Source organism: Eumetopias jubatus, unplaced genomic scaffold (genome assembly GCF_037043125.1).
Source record: "Eumetopias jubatus isolate StellerSeaLion01/CBP00866 unplaced genomic scaffold, mEumJub1_p1.0 scaffold_13, whole genome shotgun sequence".
Classification (NCBI taxonomy): domain Eukaryota; kingdom Metazoa; phylum Chordata; class Mammalia; order Carnivora; family Otariidae; genus Eumetopias; species Eumetopias jubatus.
This window is the reverse complement of record NW_028274819.1, coordinates 12,376,601-12,392,547: the sequence shown is the minus strand read 5'-3', so window position 1 is coordinate 12,392,547 and position 15,947 is coordinate 12,376,601. Positions and strand designations below refer to the sequence as shown.

Genomic DNA, 15,947 nt, shown 5'->3' with positions numbered 1-15,947 from the left:
GAAATAATTAGTATCTTTCCTATAGACCAGTAGTAGCTGATTTGAAAATCCACTGGGAAAAAAGAACATGTTCATAATACCAACAAAAAAACTATAAAATATTAAAGAATCACTCTAACAAGACTTCTATGAAGAGAAACCCACTGGTAGACATACAAGATGCACATAAATCATGATACATAATATGATGTCAGTTTCTCCAGTTAAACTATAAATTCAATGTAATTCATACAGAAATCCTAATAGAATTATTCAAGTTCATTAATAGGTTGATGCTAAAATTCGTGGGCTAAAATACTCAAGATAATTTTGGGGAAAAAAAAAGAGATGAAGAAGGAAGATCTGTCCAATAGCTGTGCTTTCCTATAAATTAACAATAAAATTTGTGTGATGTTGGTAAAGAAATGGACAAACAGATCAAAGGAATGGAAGAGAGAGAAAGCCCAGAAAGAGACTCCTGAACCATGAGAATTTTGCATATGCTAAATGTGCCATTTCAAATCATCAGAAATAGACTATTAGACACAAAATGCATGACAACCTATTTGAAACACAATAAATTTAGATCTCTAACAAACTCTACACATGAATAAGTTTTAAATGAATTAAAGACATAAATACGTTTAAACATTAACAAAAAAGGAAATGGAGGACACTTTTTATAATTTGGGGTGATGAAGACTTTCCTAAGAAAGGCATAAACTCTGGAATGAAGGAAAAAAAAAGAAAAAATATTAATAGGGCTAATCTCAAAAAAAATTTAAACATACATAAGTATTTAAAACATAAATAATATCCAAATATTAAAAAGTCTACAAATAAGGCAAGCTAATAGAAACATGGGCTAGGGGATTAAAAGAAGAAAAGCAAGTTTCAGAAAAAGAAATTTGAATTTTTATTACCATATAAAAATATGTTCAATCTCAATCTTTAATATCCAAATTAAATAGTGAGATACCAATTTTTACCCATTAGTCAAAAATCTGAAAGACTAATAACATGCAGTGGTGGCAAAAGTCAGGATTATCTTACACATATACATTTACATACATCATAGGTAGCAATGTAAATTTATTATATCCTTTGCAAGGCAGTATCTATCAATAGTTCATATGCATATATCCTGGGATTCAGCAATCTCACTTCCAAGATTCTATCCTACAAGAAAATGAAGATATACATAAAAAGGTATATGTCGATGTTCCTTAAGACAAAAAAGTACAGTCTTTATAAACAAATTAAAAATAAAATAAATGGACATATAGCTAAATAAATTATAGATACATGCTACAGAATACCATGCAGCTGCTAAAAAGAATGCAGGCATAGATTTATATGAATTAAGGAAGACTTCTTTTTTTTTTTTAAAGATTTTATTTATTTATTTGACAGAGAGACAGAGAGAGAGAGCGCGCACAGGCGGGGGGGCAGAGGCAGAGGGAGAAGCAGGCTTCCCACTGAGCAAGGAGCCCAATGTGGGACTTGATCCCAGGACCCTGGGATCATGACCTTAGCCAAAGGCAGACGCTTAACCAACTGAGCCACCCAAGCACCCCAAATTAAGGAAGACTTCTAAGATACATTGTTAAGAAAGCAAAGCCCACAACAATATGAAAACTATCCTTCCATTCATGTGAATTTATAAGCACATAAACCTAAGTGTGACTTTGCATACACAAAGGTCTATAAGGAGACATATCTGACAGCAGTTACCTATGGGGATAGCAATTAATGGTGGTAGGAGGATGCGTTCAAAGGGAGATGGTCTAACTTTTTACTCTGTATATTTCTGAATTCTTAGTTATTTTTACTATTAACAGGTTAAATATAAAGTTAATGTAAGTACAGAAAATTTTAAAGATGCAGAGAGATATAAAGAAAAAATTAAAATCACACTTAATTCTCCTTTTGAGAGGCAATTAATCATTCTGGACATGTTGGCTTAAACCATTATGCCCTTCTATGATTGTGCCTAATTTTGGAAAATTAGAATGACCTTTTTTCGTATTTTGAAGTATCTTTATGTATTTTCTTATCTAACTTGGCATCCACAGCTAGCACTTTCTGTCCACTCTATGTCAGGCCCTCCATAAAGGGTTTTACACATGTTCTCCTTAAATCCTTATAACAACCTTAAAAGCTAGGTATTCTCACCCCCAGAAGAAAACACTGGGGCTTAGAGAAGTAAAAAGCTTTGCTCTATATAATACAGCTGGTAAGTAACAGAATTTGGGCCCACAGACTGCAAAGCTTATGTCCTCTAGCACCACACTCAACTATCCTCCAAAATGATCTTTAAAGGCTATCCAGCTTTCAAATGTAGAATGTACCATACTTTATTAAACCAACCATTTATCACTAGACACCTAGATTGTTTCTGATTTTCACTGTTATAATACAGTAAATAAATATCTGCACCCATATTTGATTATTTCCAGAGTAAATTTTGAGAAGTGGAATTTGAATCATATAGGTAACTGACTCTGGAGTAATGTTGTAACCAACATTAACTAAGCTTAGCTAACAATCCACCAAACTGACTCTGACACATTCTCTCTCTCTCTCTCTCTCACACACACATGCACACATGCACGCAAAGCCATAAATAAACCAAATATTGTAAGTCTTCCACTAAATATATTTTCAAAGATGAAAACATAGATGTACTACTTTACTTATTTTTGTGTATTTATCAACCAGCCAAAAGGCAGAAGGAAAATACCTTCCTCTCTTAGGGAAAAAAGACTGTCTTTTGGGTACCACATGTCCCACTACTAACTTATTTTTGAGTATTTAGCTATAAGAAAAAAGTAGGAGGAAGTGGATATCTTCCCCTCCAAAGATAAAAGATTTTGTCTTTTAGGTACAACATGGCCTCCTGTCAGGCATAATTTTTTTTGTCTAATCTAGGAACAAAAACGGTCAGGTATGCAAGTGCTTGATTTGGTCCTTGGAGGCTTCCAAGAAAGTGCAGGGGAGCTCCTCACAACACTTTTAAGTCATAATCCCGCAGTCATTGCTGCCACAGGCATGTGTCTTGAAAGTACGAAAGGCAACAGGGCTGTCAGCACATTCTCTGCTCTGCTTCCCCGTGTAGAATAAATGTAGCTTCTTATATGGGTCTGTACGACCCTAAAAACCTGTCTGTCTCACAGTTGGGGCATCCTTGTGCTTACTCAAAAAAATTGTTTTTGGTTTTTAGCAAGATTCCTAGAGCAGTATGGAAAGAGAAGTAATCATATTTGTGATACCCTAATAGTAACTGAGTCGACAATATAATATTCTAACTAAGAATGGAAAGGCCTTAAAGAGTTGGTGATTACATAACTACAGGAAGTGTTCCTCAAAAGAGAGGAACCTCAAAATCAGAGCTCCTTTGAATTGTACCCTCATGTCTTGAAGATGGTAAAAGTGCTCTGCTATGTCATGAGCAACAGTGTAATTCATGAGTCAGAGATTTTAATAATATCCAAATACAAGAGATGCGTTTAAAAGAATACAGACTCCTCACGTGAGGGGCTTCACTGTGCTGGAGTTTTCTCCTATTCACTCTTCTGCAAATGTTTTTATGAATTTTTTCTCCTCATTCTTACCAAAATTATTTTTGTTCATGTGTACATTTCTAAATTATTGTTCATATTGCTACTGATATATAACTACATTAGAAATATTATCACGTCACTATACTCGCAACTAGTATTGAATAGTTTCAAGGTTGAGAGCAACATTCAGTTCACTTAAACAAGACAGAGGAAATTGTGAAAGTGGGATGCGGGAATCTGGTTTCTGAGTCTCAAGCTCTACCTATGCCTGGGAGCATTTTCGGCTCTGAGTTACACCAGCCATATGGATTTGTTTCAGTCTATTACATACTGACTAGGCCACCTGGATTTCCTATCAATCTCTCACGCAAATCTTCAGGGCAAGTATCACTCCGTACTTGGGGAGGTGTATCAGTCACGGCCCACTCCGGAAAATGCAAACATACTGGGAGTAAGCCGAAGGAATTTAATCCAGAAATTTGATTACACAGGTGATGGCAGAACTAAACAGAAGATATTGAGGTAACTCAGAGATAAGCCACAGCCTGTAACCATTACGCCAAAGGGACAAAAAAAAAAAAAAAAAAAAAGCAAAGTTACTAAAAGCCAGGGGCCAAGGCAGATAGGCACATGCTGGAATCACAGCGGCTCTGTCTTGCTCCAGCTGAAGCCATAAAGGAGGTGTAGCTTGCTGACCTGGATGACCTGTGGAGAGAGACTAGGGGAAGAAATGTCCTGACTTGCCTTGCCTTTCGCCCTCCAGCTCTCTCTGCACAGTGCCTCCCATTGGTCAAAGCCAGAGAAAGCCAACTAATCCTGGAGCCTGGAAAACCCAACCGACAGGGGTCAGCTCCCCTGGAATACAGAGCAGAGCAAGAAAAGAGAAAGAAATGGGAAAAAGATCAAAGACTTATACATTGGTGTGCCATCAATTGACCACAATGCCAGATGTACAGAAAAATCGCTGTCAGTTGTGCTGGCTTTTATGTTCTGGGTGCCTGTGTTCACTAATATTTCTGTTGAAGTCTTGGTTTCCTAGTTTTTAAAAATCAATATTTACTGCAAGTCTATGTGCACCAGGCACTGTTTTCTTGTTGTTTTGCTTGTTTTGATTTTATTTTTTTTACAAGAAGGATGGACAGGGTGGTCTAGGGGACATCCCACCAGGCCATCTCCTGGAACTGGAATAAACTGGCAATTATATTAATAAACTGGCCTTACTCCCATCGAAGTAGAAAGAGTACTCAGGTGGGAAGTTATAAAAAGACTTCATGATGACACAGGTCCTTCCCTTATTTGGCATCATGTGTGCACTACTGGCTGCAATTCTAGAACCAAATAAGGTGTGGTGTGGTACTCTTTACCACACATGAGCCTTTGCTATCTTGTTTCCCTTTTAATTTCTTAAGCCCTTCCATTTGTTTCCCAGAAAGCTGATTTTTTTTTTTTTTAAATGACAAGCACTACCTGAAGAGAGAATAAGAAAAGCAGCCTTGGCCAGAAGAAATGATTTAGTAAGTGGGTCTGTTTCAGTATGTAATGTTTTTAAAAGGAAACCCCCTTCCCTGGCTAAATAAATCTTGAGCAAATATAGAAAGAAGTACAGATTCATTAGAAGTACACATTCAGTAGTATGCTGCAGAGACCCTCTTGTCTCGGTTTGATCCTAATCCTAGCTCTGGTTTTGTTGGCATCTTGCTGAAATTTCATTAGGTACTTCCTGTTCCATGATCTGGAACATGCTATTTAGAGTAGCCCAGCCAAAACATGTGTGGTGACTCAAACTATTTACACTTTTCTCAGGTGGTGAAGGAAATAGCAGAGCCCACCAGCCCAGACAACCCATCTAGAAGCCACGTACCCTGAGAAACTGCCAAGTGAGTTTGGCAGAATTCCACCTCTGTTCAAACACTGGGGAAGAGGAGGAGTGACTTAGCAGGAGTTCTAATAATGAACACACGCAAAAGCATCCAAACACAGATTGATAAAATTATCTAATAACTTTAATTTTTTTAAGTATTTAATAAAAAACATACCTGTAGATATTGTGCTCCTGGATATGGGTAGTATACACGAGCTGCACCTAAGACATGTAAGCGACAGAGAAGAGCAGAGAATGAGTGTCTGTTAGGAGAATGTTGACACTCATCTACACCCAGAATTAGGGGATGTTTTTAGCTTCTAAACGGGACTGGTAACTAGCGTATCTCTGAGATCTTTCACAAGGGAGAGGAAAAACAGCCATCCCACAGCAAAAGGCCACATTCTAAGCAAATAATAATGTCCCTCTCCCTGCCCCCAAAGCACTGAAATCGAGAAGTTGATCGTACTCACATAGGAACCACAAAACAAACAAAATGAATCAGAACAAAGCTCTTTAACTAGACAGGATGGTGTCTAGGGGAAGACTATAACACAACTAAATTTAACATACAAAAAAAATAATAATAATGTGTGTCTCTAAACGGTAGTTGCCTAGCAACTCACTCATTTATTGAACAAATATTTATTGAATACCTGTCATGTGCCAGGGCCAGGGATGCAGCAGTCAAAAAACAAAACTAAACGAACAAACAAAAATTGTCTACCCTGACCTTACATTATGGTGGTGAGAAACAGGTAATAAAAACATTAATAAGAAAAAGAATAAATCCATTAATATGTAAAACTCATCAGGAGGTGGGAGATGAGAAATGGGGGAGAGATGGCAATTAAAAATATATTGATCAGGGAAGGACTCACTGAGAAGGGGACACTTGAGTGAGGATTCATAGAAGGTAAGGGAAGTAAGCAGATATCAGGGGGAACATGGTTCAGGGGGCCAGCACCCTGGAGCATCTGTGGAACAGAAAGGAGGCTGGGGTGGCCTGCACAGTGAACTGGTGAGACAGGGATGGGAGTAAAAGAGGCCAGATCAAGCAGGTAGGGTGACCATATAATTTATTGTTCAAACTGGGATGTTCTTGAAAGTGAACGAGGGGAAGGTACCAAAAATAATTAATACTCTATAATTTTTAAAATATATATTTATTGACCAAAAGCTTGGTTTTATTGTATTGATGGACCTACAAAATAATTGTTGAAAACTTATTTTCAAAATAAAATTTTCTAGAATATTTTAAAATGACACATAGCTAAAAACATTAATTTCTTTTAAGATTTATTTATTTACTTGAGAAAGAAAGTGCACGCATGCAGGGGAGGGGCAGAGGGAGAAAGAGAGAGAATCTCAAGCAGACTCCCCACTGAGTGCAGAGTCTGACTTGAGGCTTGATCTCATGATCCTGAGATCATGACCTGAGCCAAAATCAAGAGTCAGATGCTTAACCAACTGAGCTACCCAGTCGCCCCAAACATTAACTAAAAAAAAAAAAACCAACAAAAATACTTTTATATTATTTGAATATTTTTAAACAGCACAGTAAATAATTACTCTTGATATAGATTCATATCCCTTAATTGGTTACCTAGCCATTGTTGCCTCTAACATTGTGATGTGGAAATTTTTCTGAAAGATGTCTTTTTTTAATCTGATCTTATTTTCATATTTTTAATAAAATTGCAAACTTCCGCAGAGCTGATTTCATAATTAATATATTTTGAAGTTGTTGACACTTTTAATTGATGCTTCTCTATAAACCATAATTTTTTCAATTAAGCAAAGGCTCCCACTCAGCTGCTGTTGATCCTCTAAATTCAGGGCATATTCTGCTAAATGGAGAATATCCTCAATTGTTTCCCATATTAAAATGTATAAATATTTCTGCCCCAATATTTTCACAGGTGCTGTATTTCTGCCTCCATCCGGAGCACCTTTCTTTAGTAATGTTTTTACAAGATGAGCTCTTAAGTTGTCTCTATTCAAGATTCTTTTTAACATGTTGCCAAATGTAGATACTGCAAAATCATAGGCCTTCACAATTCCATCCCATTCTGGTGGAGAATATAAATTTATCCAATTAAAATTAGAAACTCCACCAAAGGCAAGATTTTTCCAAAGCACGATTTTCAAATTAGGTAATTAAACCATTTGAGCTCTCATCTTTTAACTTGTTCAATTCCTCCCCAGCTTTTGTCAAGAGACATTTGAGCCCTTTCCTTTTTGCAAGCTTTGTTTTACATAATTGCAACTTGCTAAAAGCTTCAAAAGCTGAATTTCCATGCTACATTCACTGAATAATTTGATTAAATATTTCTGACTGATCTTGCACATAATGTAACCTATATTTAAGTTGCTTTACAAAGCATTTTTTCAAAGGCTCAGGCATTTCTAAAACCTGATGACAGGCAACACAGAAAAGCATATGCAGCCATACTGAAATGTTTCTGTATTCAACATCAGCTTCTGTCACGAGAGCTTTGTAGATGAGTTATACATGTACTGTGATTATGTGTAAATATATATTTGTAAGTTTTGACATTTGCAGTTTCTAATTTGATTGATGGAATCCTGCAGCTTCTTTGGATGCAGTCATGAATTTTGTGTACATCACAACCAATTCCAGGCACGTTTCTGCTTCATAGGTTTTTAAGTCTGTAAAGAACATTTTTTTTATCATAAATCTGTGCTCCACCAAAATTTATATTCATATTACCACCAAAAAAAAAAACCACCCACTTTTTCTTCAATGTTGAACTTCTCAACTAAATTTACAATAGCATTAACAATATCGGATGTTTCAATTCTTTTTGACAGAAGAATGAATTTCCAAGTACTTTACTTCGATCCTTTGGATTGGATAAAAAAACGAAAGCTTTTGGAATTAACAAATGTCCTGACTGAGGTGGCACTGATATAAAGCTGACATTATTTGGTGGTTTACAAAGGGCATCAACTCAATCATCACATTTACACTTTAGTTACAAGCACAAGATAACTTGAAACTGACAATGAGCAAAACCAATTTAGAGGCGTCACTTGACCCAAATGGAAAGGTGTGCTTCGCCATGACATGTAGACACACCTCCTGCAGTTGTACATGTTAAATCATTGGGCACACTCTTCTTAAACTATTAACTTCTGAAGTAGAGGCTGATGCTTCTTCCCCATACCTGTGTTTTCCTGTCTTCCAAGGGGGCAGTAATCTACTTGCCTCCAGGGTGGCCAGGAAATGTTGGCAAATATTTGGGGCAAATTACACATCCCCCATCAATTTCTTGAGAAAATTAAACATGTAATTTTGGATTTGGTTTTGGTTTGAGCCAAATGCTGCTCAAAGCATCGAATGCAAAAATAAAAACATTGCCAAATAATGAAATAAATAGCTACAGCTTTATATATACCATTAAGGCCAAAACTGCTTTACTGAGAACTTTTAGATTATGCTACACTCAATGGCAAGAATGCTTGGCCTCTATTTCCTAAACATAATTTGTATGACATTAAGCCAAAGTTTCCCATGTTTTTTTCTGATCCTGAGGAGGCTCTATGTACCTCATAAGCACGAGTGGTGGTATACCAAGTGGCCAGCTGGGGGAAAAGCCTCGAAAGTTTTCCTGCCACCACCTAACACCAGAGGAGTTGGCTGTTCCTGACTGATTGTGCTTAAGCTCTTAGCTTTAACAATCAGCACTCTGCATATTATCCCTGAAAGGGTGCTTACCGGTTAGGATTTGTCTGAACAGGATCAGGGAAAGAAGAGATGAGTTATCATTAGCCATCTTTTGGATTTAGCCATAATAAAGTTAGAATTCTGTTCACTGAATATATTTCACATGCTACTAGACGAGACGTTGGAAGAAGCCAGAAGAACCAAATGGAGGTCTATCAACCCAACCTGGTTTACGTTAGTGGAAACGCTAACAAGAAAACTTCATAAAATATGGAAAATCTACGGTAAATGGCAAAGCCAATAACAGAATGTTGAGAAAACAAGCAAAAACCCAGGGCTTTTCCAAGTGAACAAGGACATTCAGTCACGCCACTAAGGTCAGTGTAAAGACCATGGCTTTTACTTCAATTGGAGATGGAAATTCACAGTGGGATTCTGAGTAGAGGAATGATGAGATCTGATTTAAGTTTTACGGGATCACTTTGGCTGCTACTCTGAAAATAAAATGCAGGGGGCAAGTGTAGCAAACCAGCTAAGAGCCTGTGGCTGTGATCTTGCCTTGAGGAGAAAAGACAATAGCATCCTAGGAGGGAAATAAATGTGCATCCTTAAAACTATATATATGAAAAAAAAAAACTGTATATATGTAGCTGAAGGGAAGAACAGTTAAAGGGGGAAAGAAACACAGGCTCAAATTTTAGGGCCATGCAACCATGAGTTCATACCAAGTGCGCAAGGATGAATCAGAATACTGTTCAAAACACTGCATATGAAGAGTATCTACTTAATTCCTCTTAAACTAATGCCATTTTCATCAAGCAACTTCCTCATTATAAAGTAGATTCATGTAGACTTACCAACAGGAAGGGAATATGCGAATCAGCAAATACTGTTCTCCGTTGTACTTGATGGTTTTGACTCTAACCAGAAATTAATAAATTGGATTTCTGGGTTTTTCTTATATACCATCTCTTATGAGTATAGCTTGTTTGTGTCGGTTCCCTAGAGTGCCATCACCTGTAGGTGTACTACTAATTGGGTTTCCTAATAATTCAACAGAAAATAAGACCTGGAAAGTTGTGACTTTAAAAAGTCACCCTGAAAAGACTTGTCTGAGCTGCCACTCGGCCTTGCCCAGGTGACCCCCAGTCTTGGTGAGTGCCATTCCAGTCAAACTGCAACATGCAGCTCTGATGCCCAGACAGTCCTACCAGAAGAGTCTGAGTAAAATAGGGAATACTGTGTTACCATGCCCTCATTAGAAAAAATTCAGTTCTCAAAGGCTTATTCTTCTATGATGATTTTCTCAATTCTCATCCTTTCCAAAAATAGTCACCTTCAAGTTTTTCATAAGGGATTTTTCTTTCTCTTTCCTGGATACACGATTCTCCCTTCATATCATTTTATGTGAGATACAATTAATTTTCAGAAAGGCACTCAAACATGTATATTCAAGGTACTGCAATAAATGAAAAGTTACCGGCAAGGGACTTGCATCATTCTGAACAGAAGGGGTCTCTGAAGTCTTAGCAAGGTTACTCTCCTTTCTGGAGCGCTGATCCAGGGAAAGAGGAGCTGGGTTGGAGGATTCATCACTGTCTTGGAGGGTGGAGCGCTCCAGTTCCTCCAATAAGGCATCTGTATCATAAGATATGAGAGAATCATAATACAGAACATGGGATGATTCCTCTTCTGGGATGATTTCCTCCTTAAATATCGCTCCTGTGCCTCCATTCACCTCCTTCTTCTCTTGGGTTAAGGCTATCTTCAAATATCTTCCCTTACTCTTTATTTTACTTCAAGAATGTGGTCTATTCTCCCAGAGGATGTTTAATGCCTCCACATACTGTGACCTATTTCCTATGGTTGCATCCAATTTCACAGCATCACTCAAGCATTTGATTTCTTATATTGCAGGGTATTAATTTTTATCATTCATGAAGGGTGGGTTGTCCACAAAGATCCCCAATTAGAAAAAAAGTAAATCCTATATATTTTTCCTATCAGAAAAGTGTAAGTAATCACATTTTTTTCTAAATGTACCAAGACAGTAATGCTTCATTTTATTTTTTTATTTTGTTATGTTAATCACCATATATTACATCATAGTTTTTTAAATTTTTTATTGTTATGTTAATCACCATATATTACATAATTTGTTTTGATGTAGTGTTCCATGATTCATTGTTTGCATATAACACCCAGTGCTCTATTCAATACGTGCCCTCCTTAATACCCACCACCAGGCTAACCCATTCCCCCACCCCCGTCCCCTCTAGAACCCTCAGTTTGTTTCTCAGAGTCCATAGTCTCTCATGGTTCACCTCCCCCTCCGATTCCCCCCCTTCATTTTTCCCTTCCTGCTATATTCTTCTTTTTTTTTATTTTTTATTTTTATTTTTTATTTTTTTTTAAAGATTTTATTTATTTATTTGAGAGAGAGAGAATGAGAGATAGAGAGCACGAGAGGGAAGAGGGTCAGAGGGAGAAGCAGACTCCCTGCTGAGCAGGGAGCCCGATGCGGGACTCGATCCCAGGACTCCAGGATCATGACCTGAGCCGAAGGCAGTCGCTTAACTGACTGAGCCACCCAGGCACCCTCTTCTTTTTTTTTTTAACATATAATGTATTATTTGTTTCAGAGGTACAGGTCTGTGATTCAACAGTCTTGCACAATTCACAGTGCTCACCATAGCACATACCCTCCCCAACGTCTATCACCCAGCCACCCCATCCCTCCCACCCCCCACTACCGCTGGAGTGTTGGGGAGTAATGCTTATTCTTAACCTGATTATTTTTTTCTTATATCCCAAGCACGTAACAAAATTTTCAAAACAAAGTAGAAGTGTTCTGTCTTTTAGGGCATATAGGGTAAAAAAAAAGGGGGGGATCAAGGAGAAAATAGATATTGTGAAATCAAGCAAGAAGATGTTGCAATCCAAATCTTGAGATTTGTTTCTCCTGTAGTTTTCTTGGAAAAAACCAATGCACTTTACAAGTATCACACTACCACTTTTCTGTTATGATGAAATTAATAATAATTAATAAAAATTTACACATTACAGGCACTATGCTTAGGAATTTATATATTTAATTTAGTCACCCTAATGCTTTAAGGCAGGTGATATTATTGTCCTTATCTTGTAGATCAAGAAAGAGACTGGGGCGCCTGAGTGGCTCAATTGGCTAAGCATCCAACTCTTGATTTCGGCTCAGATCAGGATTTCAGAGTTGTGGGATTGAGCACCGCGGAGCCTGCTTAAGATTCTCTCTCTCCCTCTTCCTCTGCCCCTACCTCCCTCCTCCCTCTAAAAAAAAAAAAGAAAAGAAAAGAAGAAAGAAAAAAAGTAGCATCACTGCTACTAATGCAGATCCTATCTGATCCTGGGCTATCTGATCCCAGCCCCTGCACTAACTTCATGTCAAAAATTCCGGTCCCCATCTTCATGTGGATTCTCAGGATCATCTTGGCATGATATGCTCTTCTCTGAAGCCACTTCCTCATCTACATAATGAAGCAATTCTATTACAAATTTTTTCAAATTGTGGGTTGAGACCCATTAGTGGATCTCTAATTGGATTTTTTACCACAGGTCATGATTTTTAAGTTTGCAAAACAGTGGATTCTATTATTTGACATTATTTGATTTCTGCAGATGAAGGGCTATAGGGAAATATTCACCAATGAACATGACATTATGTGATATTGCTTTAAAATAATCCAGGAGTGTAAGGAATGGGTGGGTGTATTAATGAAATAAGATTGGTCAAGAGTTGATGACTGTTTAAGCTGGTTGATGGGTATACTAGACTTTATTAAACTATTTTCTTTACTTTTGTATATTTTAAAATTCCTCATAATAAAAGGTTTTTAAAAAGAGAGAGAAAACTAATGTAGAAAGAGAAAGAAAAACTTGTTTTCTCATAACTTTATTAGCCAGATTGAATGCCAAACTTCTGGGTTCCCAATTTTTGTTCTGTACCCCTCTATTAAGATATAGCCCTTTTCTATTTTCTAAGCTTTGCTCCAATCAGAAATCATGGATCTTCTTGTATTCAAAATAAAAAGACATTTACAGTAAAGATTAGGGGAGAGGGGAGACCCTCTGTAAGAGAAGCAAACCATATCTCTAAGAGGAGAAGGTTACCCTTAGACGCACCAGTGAACCAAAGTTTAGTGAAACTCTCCCCTCTGAGTCATGAGTTAACAGGCTTTTCTCTTCCTGTTTCCTAGGAGTGCACATAACACCAATACTCAAGATTATCTTGCCTTCTGCCAAATTCCGTAATTTGCAGATGACTAATTTCAGTATGACAAATGTGGGATTATAAGGGGTGGAGGGAAATATTATACGGAAAACTCTGTAGTCCTTCCCTATGGCCCTTCATCTGCAGAAATCCGATAATGTCAACAGTAACATGAAAGGAATAAAGTGAGGTCTCTTGGGGGATCTCACTGGATTGGAATGATTTCATTCAGAGCTAGAGTCTGCTCCTGGTTCTCCTTTATCTAGCATCCCCAAGTAATGAAGGTTTAGGTAAAATCTGCTGGGTGGAAACAAACCATCAACGTTGGAGGAAGTACTACAAAAAGGAAATATCCGCCTGCCTTTGCTGACCTGTCTTGCACCCTATTTCTCTGCAGCAGGGAAGAAAGACCCACCCTAAGTCTTTTGGGTAGTTACTGAGATGCTGACAATCTGAAGAAACAGCTGAGGTTTAGCCACCCAGATAGATTATATGAATGTTACTTTCCAGGAGGCTTGGTACTTTCTACATTTCTGCACCATATTTCTCTACCATTCATCCTGCTCAAGTAGTGCAAAACTGTGCAAATCTAGTTTTTAATTTTTTACTTATCTGGGTTGTTCTATTGTTTGGAATCCTGAGCCAACGCACTGCTAAAATAGGAGATTGCCTTGTAGCTTAATCAGTTTTGGTGTCAGGGGCACCTGAGAGTGATATTGAACACATTTATTTTTTTTCTTAGTTATCTCATTGGAAAAAAAAAAGTGGACAATACTTATTTCAGAGAGTTGCTTCAGACACTAACATGATTAATATATGTAAAAATGTCAAGTTTTAGTTTAAGTCACTAAATACGTATTACTTCCCTTTTGAATTACCTGCATGAAAGCCATTAGGTATTGCTAAAATAAGAAAGAAGGGCTAGATTCTAGTGCGCTGGACTTTGAACTCAGGCAGAAATGTGAACTTCCCCAATTCTCACACAGAGTAAGAATCTGGACTCTACTCCAAGTCCAAAACACATTCTACCCCAAGCATCAAAATAGACTTTGCCTCCAAAACAGTTCAATATTTATTAAATAACACTTTTCCCTCTTCATTAACATCTCTTCCCTCCTGTAATTTGCCTATCTTCCTTTCTCTGCTCCTCCAGCCCTCAAATCACACTTTTGACATACCCCAAACATACAAAAACCCAGAACATTGTGGAATTAATACAGCTTGGAAATTGAGTAAAAGGTTAGTGACTCAGTATTAGTAAGGATGCCAGCAACAAAAGTCAGCAAAGGATAAGGAATGAATCCCAAGAATGACAAACCTTCCATTACTCCAAAGATTGGAAATCAGGGATCTGTCTGAGCAATGTGGCCAATTGTTTCACTGCTGGTTTTAATTGTTTGAAATGGAAAGAGTATCATATTTGCAGGCCACAGTAATCTGTTCCTTCAGAATTCCTCTGAATAAAAAGCTTAGCAACAGAATCACTGGAGTTTTAGCACTAATTCTCCATGATTTAATACTAAACCATGGAACAAATGAAACTACCCTGGCCTTTGTCCAACGTTTACAGATGTCTCATTCTTGTTCTTCTATTCCATTTCTTCTCCTTATAACACCGCCTTTGTCCCTCTCCCTTCTTTTTTTTTTCTTCCTAAATCACAAATCTGCAGGTGCCAACTGTGTGACCACCCTATGACCTGCAACAGCCCCCAAGAAGCAAATACTCATAATAAAATGACAATCTCAATCACAATTCGGTCCAAACGTATTTGTGCATAGTTTACCCTGGTGAGCACCACACTCTCAGCCTATTTGTGCCACTGAAAAGAGTGAACCTGTAGTTCCCCAAAACAATCATAGTTCCTCATGCTTCACTCTTGGTTGGGCTGAGGTCATGAGAGAAGTGGAAACAAAATCTTCCAGCACCACCCTCCCTCTGGCTAGAAGTACACCCCACCACAGAGATGGCAGCCAAGTCTTCATTCCCTCAGTTTCTCCTCCAAGAAGGTCCTCACTCACCCAACTCTTCCATTGTCACACACCCAAGATGCTCTGGTCCCACAGGTTGTGAGGAACTGCTTTGGCATGTGCTGAAGAAGAGGACCGCAAAGGAACTGAATGAGACAGCGTGAAGCAGCCTCTATAACCCTTTTTGGTTCCTGTATTTGCTTAGCACTTCCTTTCTTTTGATTTGGTGAGTTCCTTTTCTTTTTTTTTTTTCTTTCTTTCTTTCTTTCTTTCATTTCGATGTTAGTTTTGAAAATGGGACATAGAAAGGTGGGTAGTGGGATTTGAATTCTGTTATTCTGTTAGTGCATTGGTGAGGGTGAGAAAGATTTAAAATTAACTTTAAAAAATTGGGCACCTACTATGCACCAGGATTCATCTTGAATTCATGGGATGGCAGATTTGCACTTGTGTTTTTTCCCAGTGTGGGTATCCCACCGTGACTGTGCCATCAGAAAACCTGTATGTGTGTGAATGTGTGTTATGTGTGTGTGTGCGTGTGTGTGTAAAGCTGATGACCATTGAAGTGGTTGCCTTCATAAAATTTCCATCAGAGTTAACCAGCACCCAATTCATTCTGCTGTCTCTATTTACTTA

General features: G+C 37.8%; 1 protein-coding gene across 2 annotated transcripts in view; it reads right to left on the bottom strand.

Annotated features, from left to right (window-relative positions):
• The window catches only part of LPXN (leupaxin), a 40,671-nt gene extending 25,179 nt beyond the window's left edge, over positions 1-15,492 (bottom strand). The window contains exons 1-3 of one of the 2 annotated variants that reach the window (XM_028111389.2): positions 15,363-15,492; positions 10,575-10,732; positions 5,579-5,625 (exon numbers count right to left, since the gene is read on the bottom strand). In XM_028111389.2, coding sequence (XP_027967190.1) covers positions 5,579-5,625; positions 10,575-10,732; positions 15,363-15,375 — 218 coding nt within the window. In that variant the 5' untranslated portion in view covers positions 15,376-15,492. Of the gene's footprint in view, positions 1-5,578; positions 5,626-10,574; positions 10,733-15,362 lie in introns of those variants that run through there. The other variant, XM_028111390.2, reaches the window with a different exon arrangement.
• Between the last annotated feature and the right edge of the window lie 455 nt (positions 15,493-15,947).